This window comes from Chenopodium album, chromosome 18 (assembly GCF_948465745.1).
Source record: "Chenopodium album chromosome 18, dcCheAlbu1.1, whole genome shotgun sequence".
In the NCBI taxonomy this organism is placed as follows: Eukaryota; Viridiplantae; Streptophyta; class Magnoliopsida; order Caryophyllales; family Amaranthaceae; genus Chenopodium; species Chenopodium album.
In genome coordinates this window covers 14,412,364-14,437,447 of record NC_137851.1, presented here as the reverse complement: position 1 = coordinate 14,437,447, position 25,084 = coordinate 14,412,364, and the positions used below count along the sequence as shown (strand labels likewise).

Below are 25,084 nucleotides of genomic sequence, written 5' to 3'. Positions count from 1 at the left end.
TCTGTATTGTAAATTTGGAGAAAGCCTCAATTAATCACCGGAATAAACAAAAATTGATTATTACATGGTATTTTGGTAAATTAATCAACAATTTTTTCAATCATCATCACTGTGAAACCTACTTTTTTTATTAAAAAAAGTTATTGATTTATTTACGAAAATATCACGCACATAACTTGTATATTTACCCGTAAAATTTAAAATTGAAATTTCAAGTTTGTGGCCAAACAAAAAATGATAATTAGAAGTCATTGTGAGAAATACGGCACTAACACTATATTATGAATTTTCGTCAACTTTAACCACAAATTTCTTGTAGGTTCATCTTTTACATCCAATTAGACATTTCATACGAAACTACTCAAGCAATCACAACATTCAATTAACAATAATTGCTGTCATGTCATAATTGATTCCAATTATCAATGGTACCCTTAATTCATAAGATGTGGATAATTGCAAATCGGAATTTCATTGAAATATTTTTCTTGGTGTTTCTGTCTGAATCTGATTTCCCCAAGAACTCGGACCTGAGATTCTGATACTCCTATCGGCAAGCTGAGAACCTACACAATGAGAAGAAGTTAGCTAACCCCAGGGTGGTTCGGGGATAACCACTCCGATGACAAAGTCAGAAAGTGTTTAAGAGAAGAAGATAAGTAAGAGAGAGAAAGTAGAGAGAGAGAGAGTAATTAATGCCCTTATTAATGAGGTCTTACCTACTATTTATAATGATCCACCTTGACAGGTGGCTCTCATCCATGCAAAGCCTCCTGTGCCAAGTGTCGAGCTTCTGTTGCCACGTGCCGAATTCCGACAAGCCGATATGTCTGCTTTCTGGCTCATATCGGCGCCTTCTCACAATTGTTCAAAGTTTAGTCACGTGCTTTTACAAGATATCGGTCATACCCAGATATCATCCTATACAATTAGCCCCCCAAGTGAGGACGCATGGTCATACATCATCGTTCTCGGTTAATGTAGCCAATAAACTTAACCTAGCTAGACAAATTTTGGGTTCCACTTCTCATTTTTCAAATTTTACCTTATGTTGGAAGTTTCATGTGACAACGTTTCTTGTACTCTGTCAAGCACTGTGCATTAACAAAACTTTATTGCTGACCTTGCCGTTGCTGCAGTTCGTTATACCCGCTTGGCTTATACTCAAACACTGCATCGGACGAAGCTTGAGGACACCTCAGAGACTCACATTTTGTGCTGAGAAGATTTGCCTCTATTTTTAAGCTCTATATTCTTTTGCTGAGAAGATTTATTTTAATTTATTATTATTAATTTTTTGTTGTAACTTTCAGGACAACTTTTGTATAGTTTTATAATCCCATATTGTATCCATTTGCATTATCTTTGGCATTAGCTTTTAAATTTATACTTTTTATACCTCCTCGACGCATTACTTTGTTAAATTCTAGTGACTCCTTTCGTTCCCCCCCCCCCAAGTGACCTTGTGTGCCGACAACAGACAAGGTCTACTTGTTACAAAATATATGGGAGCGAAAAACTCCGTTTCCCCCCCCCCCAAGTGACCTTGTGTGCCGACAGCATACAAGGTCTACTTGTTACAAAATATATGGGAGCGAAAAACTCCGTTTTCCCCCCCCAAGTGACCTTGTGTGCCGACAGCAGACAAGGTCTACTTGTTACAAAATATATGGGTGCGAAAAACTCCGTTTTCCCCCCCAAGTGACCTTGTGTGCCGACAGCAGACAAGGTCTACTGGTTACAAAATGCACGTTATGGTAGCGTAACCGTTTTTTTTTTTTTAGCGGGAAAATCATACACGTGTCATAAATCCTGCCACTGCTTTTTGAAATTGGCTGTCGATTGAGATCCGTCGGATCTCTGAACCGCCTTTCACTTCAACTGGCCATTCAGTTTCCCCTTTTTAGATCAAAATTATGCCATTTCTTCTTACTTCCCATTTTTTCTAAGTTTTTTCCCAGAGCTAATTTTCTCGACCAAAGTTCCTACCTTTCTTTTCTTCTTTGTCTTCGATCTGCGCACTTCAGTACTTCAGGCGTGCTTTTCTTCTTCGTCGTTTCTTATCACTTAAAGACACCAAATCAACGATTTCCGTCGAAGGTATTGTCGTACCCTAACCCCTGATTTTGCATGTTGTTTTTATTTTTTTATTTTTAATTAAATGTCTGAAGATAGTGTTGAAGAGAACTTTCCTAACCTTAGTACTGCTAGGCTTCGTTTAATTAGACAATCCCTAGGCAAAGAAACCGGTAGTAATCAGGGTAATTCATCCTCCCTTTCTGATAACATAGATTACCCATTTGAGACGTTATCTTCTGAAGAAGAAAAACGCGCTTTTATGTTAAATAGGACCATTGCTCATCGTGAACGTGCTTATTACCCAACTAACCCTGATATCCCTGCCGATACCGAAATTCTTGACGTTGAGCCTGTTAGTGTTCGTTATCACTTACGCAACTTTACCGGGAGGCGGTATTTTAATCAATACGGCACTAACGTTGGCAATATAGGTATAAACACCATGCCAAGGGTAAAGAGTACCAATTATCAGCCTCGAGTTGCTGCCAGTGAAGCCGCTGAGGCTACAAAAGCCGCTAGGGCTGCCGAAGCCGCAAAGGCGACTGAATCCAGTAAAAGGCCTGGGCAAGGACAAGTCGTGAGTTCTTCTGAAGAGGAACAAGGAGCTGAGATTCCTGTAAATACCCAAGAAGGTCCGTCATCTCCCGTTCATGAATCAGCTGTTAATTCGGTTTTAGGAGATAAAGATACTCAAGAAGATAGTGTCAATAATGAGAGCAGGGAGGATATTGTTGATATGACGGCAGAAGTTATCCAGGAAGAAAATCTGGATGAGGGTTATAACTCCGAGACAGATAGGGCTGAGTTCCGACAACCCATTGTTCTCGCTAACAATGGGAAAGTTGCGAAGGCAAAAATAAGTGATGCTTTTAGGAAAACGGCAATTGAAAAAGATTATTGCCGTCGTGCAAAAAGGTTCTTTAACCTACCTGATGGGTATGAGTTATCTCTTCCTCTGTCTGGGGCTTTAGTGTTGGATTGCCCGGTTGGTTCTCTAGCCGTTTATATGAAGCATTTTGATTTTGGCCTCCGTTTTCCTCTACATCCCTTCGTTGCTAAAATTTTAAAGGCCTGGAATGTTTGTCTAGTTCAGTTAACTCCTCAAACAATTCGTGCCGTTATTGCTACGGTCTGGGTCATGCTATATTAGAATTGCCCTCTAACCCTTAACGTATTTAGACGGTTAATTACCCTGAAGAGGGATGGTCAGTCGGATGGGTGGTGGTCGTTGTACACTCAAACCCACAAGTACACCGTTCATCCTAAGCTATCCAGCTGCAAGGGTTGGAAAGATAGGTTTTTCTTTATGTCGGTCCCAGAGGACTTTCCTTTGATGAGAACTTTTTTCAGGCCTCATCCTCATTTCGACTCGATCCCCGAGAGAGATCTCGGTAAACATGAAGAAAGGGTTGTCAATCACTTTGACATCTCTGAATTTGATGAGGGTGACGGCAAGGTTCGTCTAGTTCCTGCGGTGTGGGTGCCGAATGTGAGTTACATTCTAGGCAATGCACCGTTATCCCGTGTCGGTCTCTGTTGGACTGACCAACACAGTATTACTTATCTCACTAAGTTTTTATTTTTCATCTTATTTTTGATGTTGTTTACTCGTAGCTTATTATTGTTTTTCCTGTCCTTTGTTTTTAGGTACTGACAAGTTGGACAACAAGTTGTTGGGCCTATCAGCAGACGGAAAGAGGGTTCTCAGGCGTTGCCCCAAAGCTACAGCTTCTTAAGACACCTTAGCTTCAATTTGCGGCCGTGCACCTGCCGTTAGTGCTAAGAGGAGAGCTGAGTTGATGGCTGATGACAACGCCAAGAAGAGAAAGCTGACATCCCTCGCCAATCGGCGTGGTGGTGGTGTGGCGATTTCGAGCCCTAGGCAAGTTGAAGGGCGAGGTGAGAAGAAAAAGGACAAACCGGAGACCAAGAAGTCTCCTCCCACCAAAACAACGAAAAGCCCTGAAGCCATCGTTAAGAAGGTTATTCAAGGGATCGAAATCGAGGATCTCACTACTGCTGAGTCTCCTCATCAACCTCAACCAACCACCACAATCGCCCCTACCACTGTTGGGTCTGATTCAAGCATACCGGCTTTAACCTACCGGTCCAATCAGTGGATAGAAAGAGTTTCCGGCAGGTTTCCGGATGAAGTCCTAAGAGGCTTCGCTGTTCCTGCTGGCCATTCTGGGGACCGTTGGCAGCCCAACATGGATGTCGGTCGGAATGAATCAATGATTACCGACGATCCAATGCAGAGTGGGACCCTTGGTTACCGGCTTCTGAGTAACCTTACTCTTCCAATGGACAGACCTGCTGGTCCAATCGGCCCCCTCGCCGTTGCTCATATGCACAACATAATGAAGGTATACTTATTTTGCTATTGACCTTAACTGATCTGTTTTCTTTTTTGCATATCGTTATGCGTTTTACGCATTTTTATTGTTTATTTCTTAGTTTTTGTTTATCCTTATTTGTAAATATCTTCCTGTTCGCAGGCCGTCATGTCTGGTACGGAGCTTGTGGAGATGTACCGCTATTATCAAGAGAAGCACCATCAAGCCTCCTCCAGCCAGAACTCTATGCAAGAAATCATCAATAATGCTGAGAGGGCCTTGGATGACTTAAAGAAAATAAAAGAAAGAGACGACAAGGAGATGTCGGAATTGAAGATTAAGGCTGAGAAGGTTGCTGGCTTGGAATTGGAAGTGCAGAGTCTGAAGACTCAAATTGCTGAAAAAGATAAGGCCATTGAGCGCCTTCCTTCAGTTGAGAAGGATCTCGGCGATGCCAGAGCTAAAATAAAAAACCTTGAGGAAAAGGTTAAACAAATGGAAGCTGATAAGCCTGGTATTCGTCAGAGAGCCGTGAGCCGTTATTTAGCTTCAAACGAGTTCTGCTCCAAGCTCCAAGATCGTTTCGATGGAGGTTGGACTGCTGCTCAGAGATGTGTGGCTCATACTGCCGGTTGGAAGAAGGAAGATTGGGCAAAAGTTAAAAAAGCCTTCAACGAAGAAGCTTACAAAATCCCTTCCGGCTTCGAGACACAGCAATTCTCTGAAGAGGACTTGTACAATTTGGTGCCCAGTGCTGATGACAGCCCTCAAGATCCCAGCATTTTAAACTCCCCAGTGCCTGAGAATGCACAAGCTTGAAGGGACGGGCAGTCATCACCGACATCTTCTTGTGGGTCTTGTATTATTGGGCCTTATCAGCTGTAACTCTCTTTTATTGCCTTTTGTATGTGTTAACATTTATTTTGACAATGTTGTTTTATCGGCATATCCCCCTTTTTTGTGGTGATGCCTGTCGATTGTCAACTTTTCCTGTCATGTAAACTTATTTTTATTTTCGTTGTTTGTTAACTGTCTGCAAATTTTAACACCCCTTATCGTAACTGTGTTGTCTTTGTTTATCACTTTCTAATTTGCTTATTCTAACAATGTTATCATAACTATGTTGCCTTGTAATTCACAATATGCAAAAGACAGTTTGCAAAAAATAAAGATTTATCTGATACTTTGTCTGATATCCGACAACTTTCAACAATCGTCAGCTTATGAAGATATCATATCATTACCCGATGATTTAAAAATTATTTTTAAAAATTACCAATGCATTATAGATATCATATCATTCCTTACCCCCCCCCCCCAGTGTATATAGTTCGTGTTAGAGCTATGTACACTGAGCAGTAATCATTCGTTGCTGGTCCAGATTACAACATCGGTCACCTACTGCTTTGTTGTTTCAGCCAGTTAGGTACCCTCTCGGCGATCACTTTCTGAGCTACGCCTCATATCGGTGTATACTCGAATTGATTTGGCCGGTATTATATTTTGAACCAGCAACCTCGTGAGTTAACATATACAACTGATCAGGTTGTATATCTATTAACTTCACGAAAGCGGTTTTGAGCTGTCCGTCCCATTTAACGGTGTTCTGTTAAATGGAGGATGCCTATTCCAACACATGTTGTTTGAATACTTCTTCATTCATCGCTGATATCCTTTTTGATATCAGCTCCACATGGAAATTGTACATTAAACATAGTATTTCTTTAATACAGCCGAGTTCCATACATTTTTTAGGGGTGTCCCACCCAAAGTTTCCAGATAAAACGATCCTTGGATGACGACATCTCTAATCCGATAACGTCCTTCCCAACTTGCAGTCAGCTTTCCATCTTCACTTCCCTTACCGGTTGCCGCTGTTCTTCGCAGTACTAGATCTCCCACAGTTAACGGTCGATGAGATACTCTTCTGTTGTAGGCCCTCGACATTCTTTCCTTAAGTGTTGCTGACTTAACTGCTGCTTTTTCTCTGAGCTCTGGCAAAAAGTCTAACTGTTGTCGTAGAAGTAAATCATTTTGGTCTTCACAGTAATGCTGAACTCTAAATGTCGGCAACCCAACCTCTGCTGGTATCACAACTTCTGTTCCAAAAACTAAAGTATATGGCGATTCACCTGTGGCCTCTCTAATTGTTGTCCTGTTTGCCCACAATATCTCTGGTATCAAATCTGCCCACAAACCCTTGGCATCCTCAATCTTCTTTTTAATCGCCGCTATTATTTGCTTATTTGCTGCTTCCGCTTGGCCGTTAGACTGTGGATGGCATACTGCTGCATAAGCAAATTTCACCTTGTACATCATCAAGAGATCTTTGACTGGCTTACAATCGAATTGGGTTCCATGATCAAAAACCATCGCCATCGGCAACCCAAATCTTGTGAAGATACTTTTCCATATAAATTTCTTCACTTCTGATGACGTTATCTTTGCTACCGGTTCTGCCTCAATCCACTTTGTGAAATAGTCTATCCCCACTATCAGAAATTTTCTTCCACCCGTGGCCGATGAGAAAGGGCCAACTATATCCATTCCCCATTGGGCAAATGGGATTGGATTTAATATCGGAGTCAGATCATTAGGTGGTAAGTTGATAATTGGACCAAACTTTTGACACTTCTCACATCTTTTGACATAAGCTATTGCATCTGCATTCATGGTCGACCAGTAGTACCCCCTTCTCATTGCCTCTCTGGACAGGGCTCTTGCTCCGAGATGATTACCACAGCTACCTTCATGCAATTCTTCTAATAACCTTGCTGATTCAAAATTCGTTATACACCTTTGTAACGGCAGTGAAAATCCCCTTTTGTATAACTGACCTTGGTATATGACAAACCACACGCTATCTTTCCTTAGTCTTTTCAACTCCCCCTTATCCGTCGGTCCCACACCATGGACGAGGTATGCTAGTATTTTATCATACCACTGGTCCCCAACATCAACACACAAAACTTCTGCCGACATCTCATCTATGCTTCTCTGCTTTAAAACCTCCACCATGACCGTCCTTTCCAAGTCGTTAAAACTTGAACTTGCCAATCTTGCCAGCGCATCCGCTTGAGCATTTTTCAATCTCGGAACCAGTTTTATCTCAAAGTATTGCAATTGTGCTGCTAACTGTTTCATCTTCTCCAAATACTTCACCATTGCCGGCTCTCGAGTTTCATACTCCCCACTGAATTGACTTGATACCAGCTGAGAGTCAGTTGTTAAAACTAGCCGTTTTGCCTCTGCTGTTATTGACAACTGCATTCCAGCTACTGCAGCTTCGTACTCGGCTTCATTATTTGTTGCCTTGAACTTGAACTTCATGGCATATTCAAACATTTTCCCGTCTGGAGCCGTTATCACAATTCCAGCCCCTGCCCCCGTTGTTGTAGTTGATCCATCAACTGATACCTGCCATGTTCCCAATTCTTCCTTTTCATCGGTGTATGTGGTTTCAACAATGAAATCCGATAATGCCTGAGCCTTAATTGATGTTCTAGGCTTGTAGCTTATTTCATACTCCGACAACTCAACTGCCCATGCCAATAATCTACCAGATGTATCCATTTTATGCAGTGATTTCTCTAAGGGGTGATTAGTTAGCACCTCTATTGGATGTGCATCGAAGTAAGGTCTCAACTTCCTAGCTGCCACTACTACTGCTAACGCCATTTTCTCTATCACTGGATATCTGCGTTCTGCCGCATTCAACACATGACTGACAAAGTATATCGGCTGCTGTCGTTTCTTCCTTTCCACTAACAAAACGGCTGCCACCGTTTTTGGCGATGCCGAGATATATAATTGCAACACTTCTCCCTTCTCGGGTCTGGCAATTGTGGGAAGAGATCTAAGATGATTCCTTACTACTTCCAGGGCATCACTTTGTTCCTTTCCCCACTCGAATGCCTTATTCTTTCTTAGTATCATGAAAAACGGAAGTGCCTTATCAGCTGACTTGCTGATAAATCTGGTTAATCCTGCCATCCTGCCAGTTAGTCTCTGTATATCACGAATGGTTTTTGGTTGTTTCATTTGAAGTACCGCATTCACCTTATCTGGATTTGCATCTATTCCCCGTTCACTGACCATAAAGCCCAAAAACTTCCCTGATCTGACCCCAAACACGCACTTCTTCGGATTCAGCTTCATCTGATATTTCCTTAACGTCTCAAATGTTTCCTTCAGATCCGCTATATGGTCCCCTTTTTCTTTACTCTTCACTATCGTATCATCCACATACACCTCAACATTCCGACCTTTCTGCTTCTCAAATATCTTGTCCACCAACTTCTGATAGGTTGCCCCTGCATTTTTCAACCCAAACGGCATTGCCTTATAACAATATACACCGACATCTGTTATAAAAGCCGTTTTATTCCTATCAGCCTTATGCATGCTGACCTGATGATATCCTGAGAACGCATCCAGAAAACTAAGCATTGCATGACCAGAGGTTGAGTCTACCAGCCTGTCTATCCGGGGTAATGGGTAGCAATCCTTAGGGCAAGCTTTATTTAAATCTGTAAAATCCACACACATTCGCCACTTCCCTGTCGGCTTTCTCACCATTACTACATTAGCCAACCATTCGGGATATGTACAAGGCTCAATGAACCCTGCCGCTAAGAGCTTATTCACCTCAGCCTGGATTGCTTCTATTTTTTCAGTTGAGAAATTGCGTTTCTTTTGCCTTATTGGTCTGAATTTTCTATCAACATTCAGCTTATGTTCCATCACCACTGGATGTATTCCCGGCATCTCACTTGCCGAAAACGCAAAGACATCTGCATTATCTCGCAGTAGGCTTATCAAATTACATCTTGTATCCACATCCATATTAGCCCCAACCTTCACTGTTCTACTCGGATTGCCCGGTTGCAATTCAACCTGGACAGTTTCTCCCCCTGGTAACGGCCTTGGTGTTTCCTCAGGCCTTGCATCAAAGTTTTTCATGGTTAAATCCTGAACTGTCGGCTCACCTCCCCTTATCGGATTACATGGTATCGCAGCACTACCAACTGGATTCTTCAAAGCTATCACATAGCAGGCTTTTGACATAACCTGACCCCCACACACCTTCTCTACAGCTCCTAAATTCGACACATAAGCTATTGCCAGATGGTAAGTTGACACAACGGCCTGCATATCATGTATTATCGGTCTGCCGATAATTGCGTTGTAAGCTGACTTAACATCCACCACCAGAAACTCTGCCATCACATCTCTTGCCTGTGGCCCATCACCCAGCCTTACCGGTAACACAATACTCCCTTCTGGCCTTACAGTCGACCCATTAAACCCGATTACAGGATATGATACCGGTTTCAGGTATTGCCTTCCTATATTCATCTCATTGAAAGCTTGCATAAACAACACATTTGCTGAACTACCTCCATTTACCAGCACTCTTTTGATGTCTGCCCCATTTATCTTGGTTATTAGGACTAACGGATCATCATGCGGGAACACTACACCCCGTGCATCTTCTTCCGTGAACACTACCTGGGGTATTGACGCTGGCCGAGGACAGTTGTCTACATCCAAAGCACAAACTAGATGACGGTGCTCAGCCAAATGCTTCTTTGCTCCACTAATTGTCCCTCCATGAATTGGTCCCCCCGTTATCACATCTACCCTTCCAGTAGATAACGACGGTATTCCTACATCCCCTTGTCGGACTATTCCTCCTTGCGCCCTTTCAGGCCTTGCCTCTATCCGTTGCCTCTCAACTGCTTGTGCCGGTTGCTGATTCCTGCCTGCATTCAACCGGTACTGTGTTAAATGCCATTTTCTGATCAATTCCTCAATGTTGTCCTTCAATTGCGTACACTCCTCCGTATAATGCCCCACATCCCTATGGAACATACAATACTTCTTCACATCCCTTGGCCTTGCCTTCATGGGAATCGGCTTTGACCAATCCTCTCTGTTCTGATTTATTGAGTAGATTGCTGCCCTTGGTGTATTCAGTGGAGTGTATGTGCTATATCTCATTGGTAGCCTTGTCGGTCTGGAATCTTGCCGGCTTCCTCCTCCCCTTCCCGGGGCAGGAGCTCTCGGCCTACTTCCTCCAGACGATGTCCCTTCATACTGACTTTGCCCCTTTCCGGCAACGACATGTCTACTACCTGCCTTCAGTAATTCTTCACTCTTTATGTAATCATGAGCTTTGCTAAACGCCGCTGCTAATGTCGGCAAATTTTTCCTTGTAAGGTACCGTTTGAAATCAGAATCAACCAAGCCATTCATTAAAGCCATCACAGCTATTTCTTGTTGCAGTTTTGGGATGGTGTTTGCCTCATTGTTAAATCGCCTAATGTAATCCCTCAAAGATTCATCTGGTTTCTGCTCAACGGCCATCAATTCTCCAGAGGTTCTCTGCCTCACACTATTGCTGACATACTGACCCACAAACATCTCGGTCAATCTTTCAAAACTATCTACCGACCCAACTTCAAGGTTGTTAAACCAATCGGCTGCAGCCCCAATCAAAGTAGTCGGGAAGACCTTACAACAGACTGCATCCGAGTTGGTATACAGCATCATGTGCCCCTCATAGGACGTTATGAATCTTGCCGGATCCCCTCTTCCATCATACCTACAAGTCGGCATTTTCACCTTTTCCATTGGCTGGTCCAAAATATGCTGGGCAAACGGGGACACCCTTAACTGTACCACTGTTCGCACTGCCTGCCCATCTACCTGCGAACTTCTCTGCTGCTGGGTTCTGGTACTCACGGTGCAACTTGAGGATTGTTCAACCCGCCGTGACATTGTGTGCGATCTTATCGGCGATTCATGTCGGGATCTTCTCGGTGAATTCATCAACTGATTGTGTTGCTCCTCCTGGTTACGGTGCGGTGCTCCTCTATCGGCTTGAGCGGCCCCCCTTTCAGCCTGTGCCGCCACAGCCTCCTTTCTCTTCCTACTCATTGCACTCATCACCCTTGCTGCCGTTTCCAATTCATCTGGCGTGAATGCCGTCATAGGATCTTCTGCCTCCCCTCCACCTGTGGGGGAGGTTATCGGCATGTGAAACTGGTTACCCTCTAAGGCATGGGTTTCATCCACTATTTCCACCTGAGGTTGTTCTACTGGTATTTCATTGTTTCCGGCCATGATTATCGTTGTTATATATATGTTTTCTGTGAGGTTCTTAGGCGATAGAAGTGATCAATGACCCCTCCTTCTTGCGCCAAATTGTTTCTGTCTGAATCTGATTTCCCCAAGAACTCGGACCTGAGATTCTGATACTCCTATCGGCAAGCTGAGAACCTACACAATGAGAAGAAGTTAGCTAACCCCGGGGTGGTCCGGGGATAACCACTCCGATGACAAAGTCAGAAAGTGTTTAAGAGAAGAAGATAAGTAAGAGAGAGAAAGTAGAGAGAGAGAGAGAGTAATTAATGCCCTTATTAATGAGGTCTTACCTACTATTTATTATGATCCACCTTGACAGGTGGCTCTCATCCATGCAAAGCCTCCTGTGCCAAGTGTCGAGCTTCTGTTGCCACGTGCCGAATTCCGACAAGCCGATATGTCTGCTTTCTGGCTCATATCGGCGCCTTCTCACAATTGTTCAAAGTTTAGTCACGTGCTTTTACAAGATATCGGTCATACCCAGATATCATCCTATACACTTGGGATATTTTCTAAATGATTGATCAAGTAATAAATTTTTGGGTCCAAAATATATTTTGGGGGGAGTCCGCAAATCATAAGCTAGTCCATGCGTGGATGTACATGTTACAAAAATAATATAGGACATTTTTTTTTCAAATAAATAATATACGACACTTAGAGTCTGTTTTCTTCGGCTTATTTTCAGTTCAGTTCAATTTATAGCTTCAATAAGTGCAGTTCAGTTCAGTTCAGTTCTTATCTTAATTTCCTTCTCTCATAAAATATTCAGTTCAATTTAGTTCAGTTAAGCTCCAATAAGTTCAGTTCAGTTCAGTTCAGTTCAATTTAGTTCAACTCAATTCATTCAATCAGAACAGACCCTTAAATTGTTGTTGAAAATTAAATAAAAGGAAAAACATATATATCGCGTTCTAAATGCCCAAGCACCGCCAGGATTTCCTGTTCTAACCTTCTGATGTAGTATCCACAAATTCATAAGGCACACGTCGGATAGCTTATAGAACCATGCGTCCATGCGTCCATGCTTGATGCTCTTAGTACACAATCTAATTTTAGAGAAAATTTATAAGCGCTACTGTAACCTAGCTAGCTAGCTACTCGTGCAATTCGCTAGGTCCTTGTTGTAATCTTTATTTGTGGATTCAATTAGGTTCAATAAGGTTTCTTTATTTTACTATGTACTTAGTATTAAAACTAGAGTACCTATGCAAATGCATGAGATCAGATAATATTATGAATGGTTTTGGAGGAATTGGATAACATTACTCCATTAGCTTTCAACTCAATCTCCTTAAAGCTGAAATTTATTATGATAATTTTTCGTTTCATTGTTCAATTCAAATGTTTATACGACAAATTACGTATTTGTATTGGTTACGATTGTAATAAATGATCACCGTCTTCATCATATCGTGCACACATTTAAGGAGAATTAATTGTTGGTCTCCCAAAAGAGTGAAAGACTTTGCCCTTGACAACAAACTTATAGTTGTCGCCAAAAAATCACTCTCTCTCTCACCATCAAAATGTGTTAAATACGGGTCTGGGCCGAACCCACAAACCAAGAAAGAGAATTCACTTCACAAGTTCAAAGAATTCAGGTAAGTAGTCTTGATCATGAAATGGAAGATGGTAAGTAAGCTTGCTTGGAGAATAATCAAGAACGGTTTAAGGCATTTAAATTTTATAATCAAATCTTTGTGAGATGGGAAAAAAGAATTAAAGAAATAAAGAAATTAAGGAAGATAATTAAAATACAAAACCAACAAAAATAATTAACCCAAAAATTACATATGGTGGCCGAAAATATTGAGCCTTCCTATGCTCATATTTTCGGACCCCATTATTATTTTTTAGGAAATATTTTGCTAGATTTAAGGATTAAAAATGATTGTGTAAATAATAATTAATTTAAAAATAACTAAATTAACCATGAAAAATTAGATTTTCTACACTTAGAAAATTCAAAATTACTAGCTAATTAATTAGGATTTTCGTCCCATTTAAACATAATTAGGAAATGTAATTTATTAAATTAAAATATACGAAATATATATATATATATATAATTCTATTTTTATCAAAATATTAAATGGACAATAAATCTTATCCGAAAATCTAAAATAATAATTGAGCTAAAAAAGTATTTTTGGTACCAAAATTCAAATATCATTTTGGCTCCAAAATTCAAATAGTAAAATAATTTACTAAATAACTTTTTTTTAAAAAATATACTAATTAATTAATTAATTTGAAAATACGTCTCATAATTACGGGGTATTACAACCAACCACACTCACGCGGCGTCGTGAACACCACCAACCACTCTAGGAAAGAGAAGAGAAGAGAAGAGAAGAGAGAAAGAGAAAGAGAAGAGGAAAGTGAAAAAGAAGGAGAAGAGGCGAAAGAGAAAGAAAAGGGAAAAGAGAAAAAGAAGAAGAAGAGAAGAGGCAGAAAGAGAAGGGAAAGTAAAGAGGAGAGGCAGAAAGAGAAGAGAAAGAGAAGAGGAGGGACACGGTTTAGGTTTTCTTTAAAAGGGTTGTTCTTTTTTTAAAAATTATATTCTGACGGAAATTTTCCGACGGAATTTAAATCCGTCAGAAATTGTATTTTACTAAGGAAAAATCCGTCGAAAAAGTACACATATTCCAATGGATTTATATTCCGTTGGAAACTTCCGATGGAATTGTTGAATTCATCGAAAATATCCGACGGAATAAAAAACTATTGAAAATTTTGACTTTTTCGACGGAATTATGTGTCCGTTGGAACTTGTCCATCGGAAATAGGCTATTTTCTTATGTGTTTTCACGCAGGAAATGGTTTACGAACTACAAGCAGGTTGATGGAGGTGTTACTATGGCCAACAACAAAGTCTGCAAAACAGTTGATATAGGGTCCATTAGAGTTCGGACACATGATGGTAAATCCTGTATGTTAAACAATGTCAGGCATGTTCCCCAGGTCACGAGGAATCCGATTTCGCTTAGTCTTCTTGACAGAAAAGAGTTCGGTTTCAAAGGTGAAGATGGAGGGTTGTACGTCTACAAGGGTTCAAAGGTAGTTCTGAAGGGTGTTAAACGGGAGACATTGTATGTGTTGTAAGGGTCTACGCTATCTGAATCTGAGTCACGTGTTGTCACATCGTCTGTTTGTGGTAGTGTTGAGAAATAGGTGGAGCATAAAGTCACTCTAGGTGGTGGTGGTGGTTAACGTCCGGAAAAGATCAGTTAATACTCACAGTCTGAGTCTGAATTTGAAGCACCACATTTTTTGTCGTTGAAACTCGGTCAGCCTAGTTTTGCTCTTGGTCGACAAGTAAGCTTTGAGAACTCTCCCCAAAGGAACAGTCGGGAAGACAAGGTGGCTTTTGCACAATCTGTTGGAGAAGTGGATAAATCTGAGCCCTCCAAAAGTGGTATTGCTCGTGCTAAGAAGAACCTTTGGCAAGCCGTCTATTCGAATCTAGTTCCGTAGAGTAAGTCGCAAGGTTCCTTGGACTTACAAATTTTTCGAAGCTCTTAGTTCCCTTTTGAGGCAAATTTGGTCTGGTGCCTAGTAGAGGAAAATCTGAGCAAGTAGAGTCTGATTCTGGTTATTTTTTTACAATAATATCTGCTGTTTTCTGGTAGATCTGGTGTCGTGTTCGATGTATCTAGTACATATGTCTGTTTTGGTACATCTGGCATTGTGATCAATGCGTCTGGTACATTAGTTTTATTATAAGGGGATTCGAGCCAAGGTGGAGATTTGTTGGGAATAGGCCTTGAATCCAGAGCCTTGAGACAAGAGCTAAGAGTCGGGAACTAGAAAGAAATGGGGCAAGACACATCATGCCTCAACAAAGAAAAGGTGAAGATCGTCCAGACATGCCTGTACCTATAGGAGGCACGCCCGTTCATGAGCGAGTCGTCAAGTGTGTTTGTTGAGGCATGCCTTAGCAGATTTCAACTATTGTGAAGTTTCTGGACTTGAGGCACGCTTTTGCTTAAGGGAGGCACGCCTGTGCCTCAGCAGTTTTGGTCGAATTAGGTTTCTTCGTCTGTTGACTTTATTTCCTTAAATAAAGTCTATCTTTTATAGTCTATGGGTTATTATAAATAACCCTAAGTTATTTCCTAGTTGTATACAAGTGATGATCATTAGTTGAGTGATTAGAAATCTGAGTCTTTTGTGTATCATGTGTGAGTTGTGAATGAGATAACATTAGAAATGTAAGAGTCAATCAATCTGTTTCTGTGATTGGTCACAAATTTGTTCAAAATCGTTTTCCCCAAGATCAATAAAATTATTACTCTCGCATGTCTGTTGACGTAGCCAACGCATTGTTGGTGAACCACATAAATATGTATTTGTTTTTTCTTGTTAATTTTACATTCAATATTTGTTCTTTTTTGCATCCGTTTAAACAATTTTATAATATATTTTTTTATTTATAACTTTCATTAATTTTTAATTATCTATTAACCTATACTAAAAGCAAATCCTTCCATGACACTTCTCATTACCTTGTGAAAATTTTTTCAGTTTTTTCGTTTTTTTTTTTTTTTTTTTTTTTTTGGCAAAATCTTTAAGTAAACTATTTATACCTTATGTATTTTCTTTCCAGTTTGACAATTATATTCCATATATACTCAAATGAAATATTTTAGAATATCTTTTAGGAAAAATTGTCAAGAACTACCCACCTAATAGGTCATTTTGTCAACAACTACTCGCTTAAAATTTTTATCAGAAAAACTACCCACTAAATTTAAAAAGTTTGAGCAGTACTACCCATTTTGGTTTTCCGACAACAAAATCCAGCAAGTGTGGCCGAATTTTATTTTTTTTCCTCCAAAACTTAAGCCTAAACCTTGTATATAACAACCAACCAATGTTATCAGGATCGCGATCCGGATCGTAGGATCGTACGATCCTACGATCCTAATCTCATCAAACGACTTGGATCGTCCTTAAGATCGGTCATGCACAGAATCGGGCATAGGATCGTTGGGATCGTATAGGATCGGGTGGGATCGCGATCCTATGTCGATCCAACGATCCTACATTAAAGCTTAATTTGTGAAAATTTAGTCAGCCAAACATATTATGGGCTGGCCCATTAATATTCTAGCCTTAGGGATCCAAGATATCGTTATCTTATTCGTAAAAAAAACCCTTTTTATCACTTTTTCCTATCCATTTCACCGACATTCAAGATTCAATTCATTCAACTCCAAATCTCCATTTTACCATTATCTTATTCACGCAAATCGACACATGCATGATGCATAAACTCCATTTTTTTGCTCCAAGCTTGCAAAGGTATGTTCTTTTATTATGAAATTTTCAATTTTTCTTTATTTGCTTAGTAATTTAGGGATTGTTTTGGTAAATTTGCATGTTTTTGTTCGTTTTCTACTGTTATTCAATTTTGGGATTTTGTTTAGACTTCAGATTTTGTTAATTTAACTTTAGTTTTTAGAATTTATGTTAGGACTAGTAAATTATGTTGATAATCTAGAAATATTATTAAGTTTAAATTGATATTTGAAGATTGAAGTGCTCAATTTTTTTTCCTCAAATTGAAATTCCCTGTCTATATGTAGGTAGGTATTATTTATGCGACTCTGTTGAAATTGATCATTCGAACTTCAAATTATGTCAGCCTCAGCAAGCTCTGTTAAAAAAAAAAGGAAAAATTTTCCTGGTAGTAGGACTGACCCAGGCTGGGAACATGGTAGTGAGGTAGATAGTGAAACTAAGAAAGTAAGATGTAACTATTGTGGTGTTGTGCGTGCTGGTGGTGTTTATAGGCTTAAACATCACCTTGCTGGGACTGGTTGTAATGTTGAAAGATGTTTGCAAGTTCCGGATGATGTGAAACATAAATTTAGAGACCTATTACAAGCTAGTGCAGAACAATCTAGTAGAAAAAAGAAAAAATTCAATGATATAGGTGAGGATGATGATAATCATGAATATCAACAAAGTAATAATTTGAACAAGAGGGGGGGAATGGATGCTTTTGTGAGTAGAAGAAAACCTGGAGTACAAACAACACTTAATCAGAAATATAAAAAGGAAGAAAGAGAAGAAGTTTGTCAACAAATAGCTCGTTTTTTTTACACTAGTGCGATTCCATTCAATGCCGTTAACAATCCTGAATTTCCTATCATGGTTGAAAAAATCGCAAAGTATGGGATTGGACTTAAACCACCAAGCTATCATGAAATAAGGGTGAGATTTTTGAGTAAAGAAGTGAAAAATGTAGTGACCATGCTTGAGGAGTTCAAAGAAGAATGGAAAAAAACAGGTTGCACCATTATGTCAGATGGATGGAGTGATAGAAAAAGACGCTCCATTTGTAATTTCTTAGTGAATAGCCCTAAGGGGTCTGTGTTCCTATCTTCAATTGATACATCTGAGATCTCTAAAACAGCTGACAAAGTTCTTGAAATGTTGGATGCGGTTGTAGAAAAGGTTGGTGAAGAGAATGTTGTTCAAGTTGTCACAGATAATGCTGCAAACTACAAAGCTGCTGGAGAAAAATTGATGGAGAAAAGGACTAAATTATTTTGGACGCCATGTGCTGCTCACTGTATTGATCTAATGCTGGAGGATTTTGATAAGAAGATTAAGGTCCATAGTGCTACCATCGCTAAGGCTAGGAAGATAACAACTTACATATACTCTAGAACCATACTCCTCACTTGGATGAAAGAGTTTACCAAAGATAGAGAGCTTATTAGACCTGGTATCACGCGATTTGCTACATCTTACCTGACATTGAGGTGCTTAAATGAGCATAAAGGATCATTACTTGCTTTGTTTTCATCTAATAAATGGACATCAAGTAAGTTTTCTAAATCTGTTGAAGGGAAAAAAGTTCAAAGAATTATCTTGGATACCAGGGGATTTTGGCAGAGTGTTATAATGTGTTTGAAAGCAGCATTGCCACTTGTAAAAGTTTTACGAATGGTAGATTCCGATGAGAACCCAGCTATGGGATTTATCTATGCAGCTATGGCCCAAGCTAAAAACCAAATCAAGGAGAATTTTAACAATGTTGAAAGAAAGTAAGCTGTTAAGCATATAATTTATTTTGTTTTATGTTGTTACTTGTTAGAACATAATTATAGATATATACTTGCGTATAATCTTTTTCTTATAATGTAGCTATAAACCAATCTTGGATATCATTGATGAGCGTTGGGAGGATCAACTTCATAGGCCCCTCCATGCAGCAGCTTATTTTTTAAATCCACAATTTCAATATAAGCCTGATTTTCAAGCCAATGCTGACATTAAAATAGGCTTATATAATTGTCTTCAAAGAATGGTTTCTGATCCGGACGAAAGAATGATGATTGATTTACAAATGGATGCCTTTAAAAATGCCAGAGGGCTTTTTGGGTTGCCTACTGCTGTGATGACAAGAACAAAAAAAACTCCAGGTTTGGATTTTGGGTATAAAATTACATCTTATTTTTTATTACAACAAATCGAATACTAACATACTATTCTGAATGTGCCTTAATTCATAAAGCTGACTGGTGGGATTCATATGGGGATGAATGTCCAGAGCTTAAAAACTTTGCCATAAGAATTTTAAGCCTCACTTGTAGTTCCTCGGGTTGTGAACGAAATTGGAGTGCATTTGAAATGGTAAAACTACTATCTAATTTTTTTTTTTACTTTATATTATACAAATTTGGGTCATTTGATGTCTTCTAAATTTTTTTTCTATATGTAATTTAAACAGGTTCATACAAAGAAAAGAAATCGATTACATCAACAAAAAATGAACGATTTAGTTTTTGTGATGTATAATTTGAAATTGAAGCGAAGGCATGAGAAACGAGCAAGCAAGTCAATCACAGAACCAATAGTTTTGGAAGAGTTGCCGTCTGATGATGAGTGGATAGCAGAGGAAGAAGAACCTGTTCTTCCAACAAATGATGCATGGTTCACTAATCTTGATAGAGCAGCAAGGAGGATTGCTAGAGAAGTTACAAGAAATGGAGATGAAAATCATGAAGACCATGATGGTGAGCTTTTTATTTTCCTTTTCATTCATATTCATTACTTATAAAAATCTTATCTTCTCCTATTTCACCTTTTTAATTATTTTTGCCACATATTGTGTAGATGAAATCGTTGAAGTAACAAATTTGACCGACAATGATGATGACATTGCAGCAACTTATATGGGCTCAAATGAATTTAATGATGATGACGATTTTGGTGATGGCAACAACTTTGAAAATGAGCCAACTAGTACAGGAGAAACTAATGTTAGAAGTGATGATGTTGAGTATGGCAATTTGAGTTTTGGATATGATGATTGATGAATATACTTTAATTAAAACTAAGATTTTTGTAATTAAAACTATTTTATGTCATTATGTGTATTATTTTGTCATTGAAGTATTGAACTCATAACTATTGCCTTGTTCTCAAGATTTTTATGTACAAATTTATTGAGAAAGATGTCGAAATATTCGCTATAATTAGCTTTTTAATGAAGTATCGCCTTTTCAATGAGTAAATCACTAAGTATTAGCATTATTAGTGTTGTTTTTACATAAAATATGATCCCACAACAATTTTATACATCTACTATGTCTTAGAATTGAAAATTGGTAGGATCGTGCGATCCTACGATCCGATCCCACGATCCGATCCTGCTAGGCCTTTCCGATCCAACTTAGAATCCCGATCCTGAAAACATTGCAACCAACCTAATCTCCTTTACAACGACTCACCCTAAAAACACAAAATTTTCAATATTTCCCCCATTAAAGAGGGCGAAAGTAATTGTGATTTTAATTAAGACATATGTAATGCTTCTAAATTGATGTTAAATTCACTTTTTTTGGCTTCTTAATTGAGCGATTCATCATTTCGTGTTTAAATTTTGGAAGAAAAAACAAAAGTGAGCCCCACTCGTCAGATTTTGTTGCCGGAAAACCAAAATGGGTAGTGCTAGTCAAATTTTTTAAATTTAATGGGTAGTTTTTTTGATAAAAATTTTAAGTGAGTAGTTGTTGACAAAATGACCTATTAGGCGGATAGTTCCCGACAATTATTAATATTGTCAAAAATATTTAACAACCGTACATTGCACGGGATTTTAACCTAGTATAAAAATAAAGTCAAATTTGTAAATTGACATACATGTAAAGTTGACTGTATCAATGATTTTGAGAAAGAGGGTCTAAACTCTGATACGACTACACCAGGCTGCAATGCGTATGCAGCTCTATTTTGTTGATTTCTTGTTAGCTTTGCCAAGTTACTTTTAGGTACTTTAAACAAATAATGATTTCTTTTACCAATTTAATCTGAATTTGTCTTTCTTTTTGGTAAAATATATGCAGTAAAACTTTAAATATATTACGTAAACTAAATCGCGAAATACATATTCATCTTTATGATGAACAAAACTTGTTCATCATAAGGATATAAATGTAATTTCAGGACGACGTGGACGACAACACAGTAACACGGTGTATGGTGACAGGGCAATGAAGACACGGGAGATGGAATGCGAGGTAACGGTGTTAACGCGCGGTAGGTGATAGCAATAAGTGGGATAAGCAGATCTGTCAGGTGTATTTATTTGAGAAACCAAGATAAGGCTTACAAGAAAACTGTTCGAATTCAACCCCTAATAAAACCGGAAGGCGTCGGCGGCTGCAATTCACATCCTACGAACTGCGAATTGGTGGTGTAACTGGTCAACACGGAAGGAGTTTGCGGGTTGAAATCTGGTCCTAAGATCTACGAATTGGTGTAAGTGTTCAAATTGTACTTGTAAAACCTAATTGCAAATTGATGAATGTAGTTGATAGTAAGTAGGTGGCAATGAAGAAATTGAAAATTGATGAAGGTAGTTGATAGTATTATATGTGGTGAAATACGAAATTGCAAATTGATGAAGGTATTTGATAGTTTAATTTGCAGTACGTGTATAAATACCAATTTGATGGTTGATGTAGTTATTTGATAGTTTAATTTAATGTATTTGTTGAAATTCCAAATTACAACATATTGGTCTTAGATATGTGTTAGGGTGAATGACAATAATTAGAATGGAATTGCAGAATCAGTAAAAAAACACATGGCAAATCAAAAGAAGGAAATTGCTGCAGCAGACGATAAATTACACCAGGTAAGGAGTAGCATATGATTAATAAATCCGGATAATTATTTTTAATTGGGTAAAGAAAATGATATTTGCTTCCATGGAATTGGTTATGGATAAAGGATTTTTTGTTGACAGGAAGCATGTGGTGGTGATGTTAACAAGGTAGTGGATTTGTACCCTGCCTTATTTAAGGTAAGACCACTGAACACGAACTACGGTTGTTGATTAGAAATAGCGAATGCATGTAGTTGTATGTGTGCAAAAACGTTATCCCAGTTGTTAAATTGGTAGGACAATAGCTTGAGCAAGGGTGGTGTAGTGAAGGCGAGAGGTGAAGTTGTTAGAGAGCATGCAAGATCAGTTAGTAGAGTAAGTGTTAATCCCAATATGATTTGTTAATAAAGTGCGTAATTTGTTATATGTTTGTGATGCAATTGGTGATTTATATTGAGTAAAAATAAATTATGGTGTTGCAGCCACCGAATATGAATTGCCGAATTCAGTCCTTTGGTCGCATATGTAAGAAATTTGATTCAAGAAGGACAAAATGGGTTAATGAGATGGGATTTGGGGGTATTCTGCATTTAGTATCATATAGGCATTTACCCAGGCAGTTAGCATATTGGGTGATGACAAGAATTGATCCGTTGAATGGTATATTGGTTGCACCTAATGGCCGGGAGTTTCCAATGTCTAAGAATCAAGTGAGTTGGGTATTAGGGACACCTTTGGGTTCCAAGTCTGTACCATGTTCCAAATCTATGACAAGCGATGTTCGGGAAAAGGTTCATAAGGTGATACTTAGGTATGGTCGTTCTTGGAAGACAAAAGCAAGTCGAGGAAGTGGAAGTGTGTACACTTCTATTGGAATCCCAGTAACAACACAAATGATGGATAGGTTGGAAGGTGAATTTAAGGAGGAGGAAGAAGAGGATTTCAAGACTATATTTCTTATCCTTGTCCTGCACATGGTCCTTTGTCCCACTCTATCACCACGTCTATCTGCAGACTTAATTCCAGCACTGAGTTGTGCGATGGACAGTGCTGAGTATGATTGGAGTGGGCTGATTTTGAAGAAACTTATGGAAAGTGTTGCTAGTTTTGCTCGTAGATTTTATGCCACAGGATATGCAGGTGGGTGTGGAGGATGTGCGATATTTGCAGTGGTAAGTAACAGCCAGGCGGTAAATATTTGATTTGTGGAAAATGTTGTGTATGTGACAGTCGCTCATGTTGTTTTGTTGTGTGCAGATATTTTACTTAGATCGCCTAGAAAGGCCACCATTGCAGTGGGATGTGTATCCTAGGTTAAAGGTATGGAGTAAGCATGAAATATCTATGGCAGCAAAGGATGATCGGGAATCAAATGGTGATTTTGGGAAGTTAGGGGTAAGATTCTCATTGAAGAGAAAATGTATTTCTACTATGTAGTAGTGTACAGGGAAGGTGTGTGATATGAGGTGTTATGTAATGATATTGGACTTGCTGATTTGCAGTTGATTGATGTTGCATATGGGGAAGGTCATCGTCGGATTGCGAGAGACATGATTCCACCAGATGGAAACGTAATAAGGGTGTGTTCCAATTGGCTGCATCATTGTTTTGTTATACTGAGGAGGCATGTAATGTACTAATCAGGTGTTATGGATACTGCAGGATGTATCTCAGTTGGTGGCGAAAAAGACGGAAAGGCAACGGCGTGCAACGCGTGATCATGAAACAAAACCGAACAAAAAAAACAGACGGTTTTGATAGACATGATTTGTATGTTATTGTGCTATTGTAGCAAAGGATAAAGGTTTTCAACTTCTCATGTGGTTGTCTGCGCATAGAATTTGTAACAACTCGTATACGGGGTGATTTTATTGTTTAAAGTAACAATTTTGTGTTGGAATAAGATTTGCATAGTCATTAAACAGATATGTGCAGCGCTTACAAGGTAATTGCTAGTGTGCACAAGTTCAGTGCTTGTAGCTGTGGAAATGAAATCAAATAATGTATTGAAAAACTTGAGAATTAAAAACAAAAATGAATACGATTGACAAATGCGTAACAATATAAGTCCTGGTAATTCGTAAACGGACAGGATGGATGTTGTGCTGAGTTTGGGCTTATGTGAGTATTGGGCCGTACTCTGTTTTGAATGTGATTATTTAAATGCCACAAATGTTAATGTATGGGCCAATATTATAGAAAATGAATCCAATGTTAAAATCAAAAACCCAATGTCGAGTAATACTTACCTTGTTTTACACGACACATAGGAAGAGCATATCATGTCGATGAATTTCCATTTGTAGGGTGTACATTAGATCGAGGGTTCATATCACAAAACCATGTCAGTGAAGGACCACATCTGAGTGTGAAGGAAATTGTTGGTGATTGTACAAAGTAAGAATATTATAAGAATAGTAACAGAAAAATCAACAGGATTGTAATTAGAGAGGAAAACAAAGGTTGTAGAAAAATGATAATCCGGATGCTATATAAAAAACATTATTAAACAAATGGATGTCGAGTATGCAACACGTAAAAGCGTATGGAATGTAGTGGTGATTATTGGGCTGCATGTTTGGGCCGAAATACTAAATAATGTATGATCCTGTGAGTGGTCAAACATTGGGCCATAAATCAGAAGAAATCATAATATCACGTAATAATGGCAAAGTTGTTAATAATATACATGATTAAAAATAATTTGATGATACATCATAATGCGGAGAATCATATATATAAGTCATTGGAGAGATGATATGTAGTTAATTATTATGAAACTATTGTAGAAGTCAAAGCATAATTCTAAAGGGGGAGAAGGTTCTTGTAGTTTGTTAATGTGTAGACTAATACTATCTTGTAGGGACTCATACTATCTTGTAGGGTGGAAATGATTTAATTGATACTAATAATTGTAATTTTAAATAATTGTAATACATATGAAATACATGCATGAGTCAATGTTAATTGTATTGAAATGGATGTACTTCCTCCTTTACGTATTCATTGCCACTAATGGATAGAGAAAAAGTTGGGTGCATGTGATGAATGAGGAGAGGAGAGCAACCTGCACATAATAGTTATCATTCATTTATAGTATACGTTGCAAATAACCGTTAACGGAGGTATTAATAAGTTATAAATAAACGGATTTGTATGACATATTTCAAAACTTATATAATGTGTTGATTTGAGTAAAAACTAAAAGAATGACCTAATGCAAAGGTTAAATGTTGAATGTTTAGTCATGACATCAATTACTTGGAAAGTTAATTATTTATGCTTGCAATAAAGCCTAATATAATGACCTAAAAAAAGGAGTGTTTAAATGTTCACCGTTTAGCATGAGGTCAAATGTTGTGATAACCATAGTTACGATTATTTGTAA

At 38.7% G+C, this 25,084-nt stretch overlaps 3 protein-coding genes across 3 annotated transcripts; 2 read left to right on the top strand and 1 right to left on the bottom strand.

Moving 5' to 3' along the window:
- Positions 1-6,122: 6,122 nt before the first annotated feature.
- LOC145591892 (uncharacterized) lies at positions 6,123-11,543 on the bottom strand. Its single transcript, XM_081648376.1, has 7 exons — positions 11,043-11,543; positions 9,010-10,931; positions 8,826-8,836; positions 8,466-8,728; positions 8,306-8,423; positions 6,758-8,119; positions 6,123-6,601 (listed from the first exon to the last, which is right to left on the bottom strand). The coding sequence occupies exons 1-7, from the start codon at positions 11,541-11,543 to the stop codon at positions 6,123-6,125; spliced, it is 4,656 nt and encodes a 1,551-aa protein (XP_081504502.1).
- A 2,883-nt stretch (positions 11,544-14,426) lies between these two features.
- On the top strand, positions 14,427-19,155 carry LOC145591890 (uncharacterized). Its single transcript, XM_081648375.1, has 6 exons — positions 14,427-14,627; positions 14,862-15,040; positions 15,200-15,273; positions 17,218-18,628; positions 18,729-18,978; positions 19,099-19,155. Exons 1-6 carry the CDS (start codon positions 14,427-14,429, stop codon positions 19,153-19,155), a joined length of 2,172 nt encoding a protein of 723 aa, XP_081504501.1.
- A 127-nt stretch (positions 19,156-19,282) lies between these two features.
- Positions 19,283-19,974, top strand: LOC145590948 (uncharacterized). The gene is made up of 2 exons (XM_081647332.1): positions 19,283-19,600; positions 19,701-19,974. Exons 1-2 carry the CDS (start codon positions 19,354-19,356, stop codon positions 19,898-19,900), a joined length of 447 nt encoding a protein of 148 aa, XP_081503458.1. The 5' UTR covers positions 19,283-19,353; the 3' UTR covers positions 19,901-19,974.
- Positions 19,975-25,084: the final 5,110 nt, after the last annotated feature.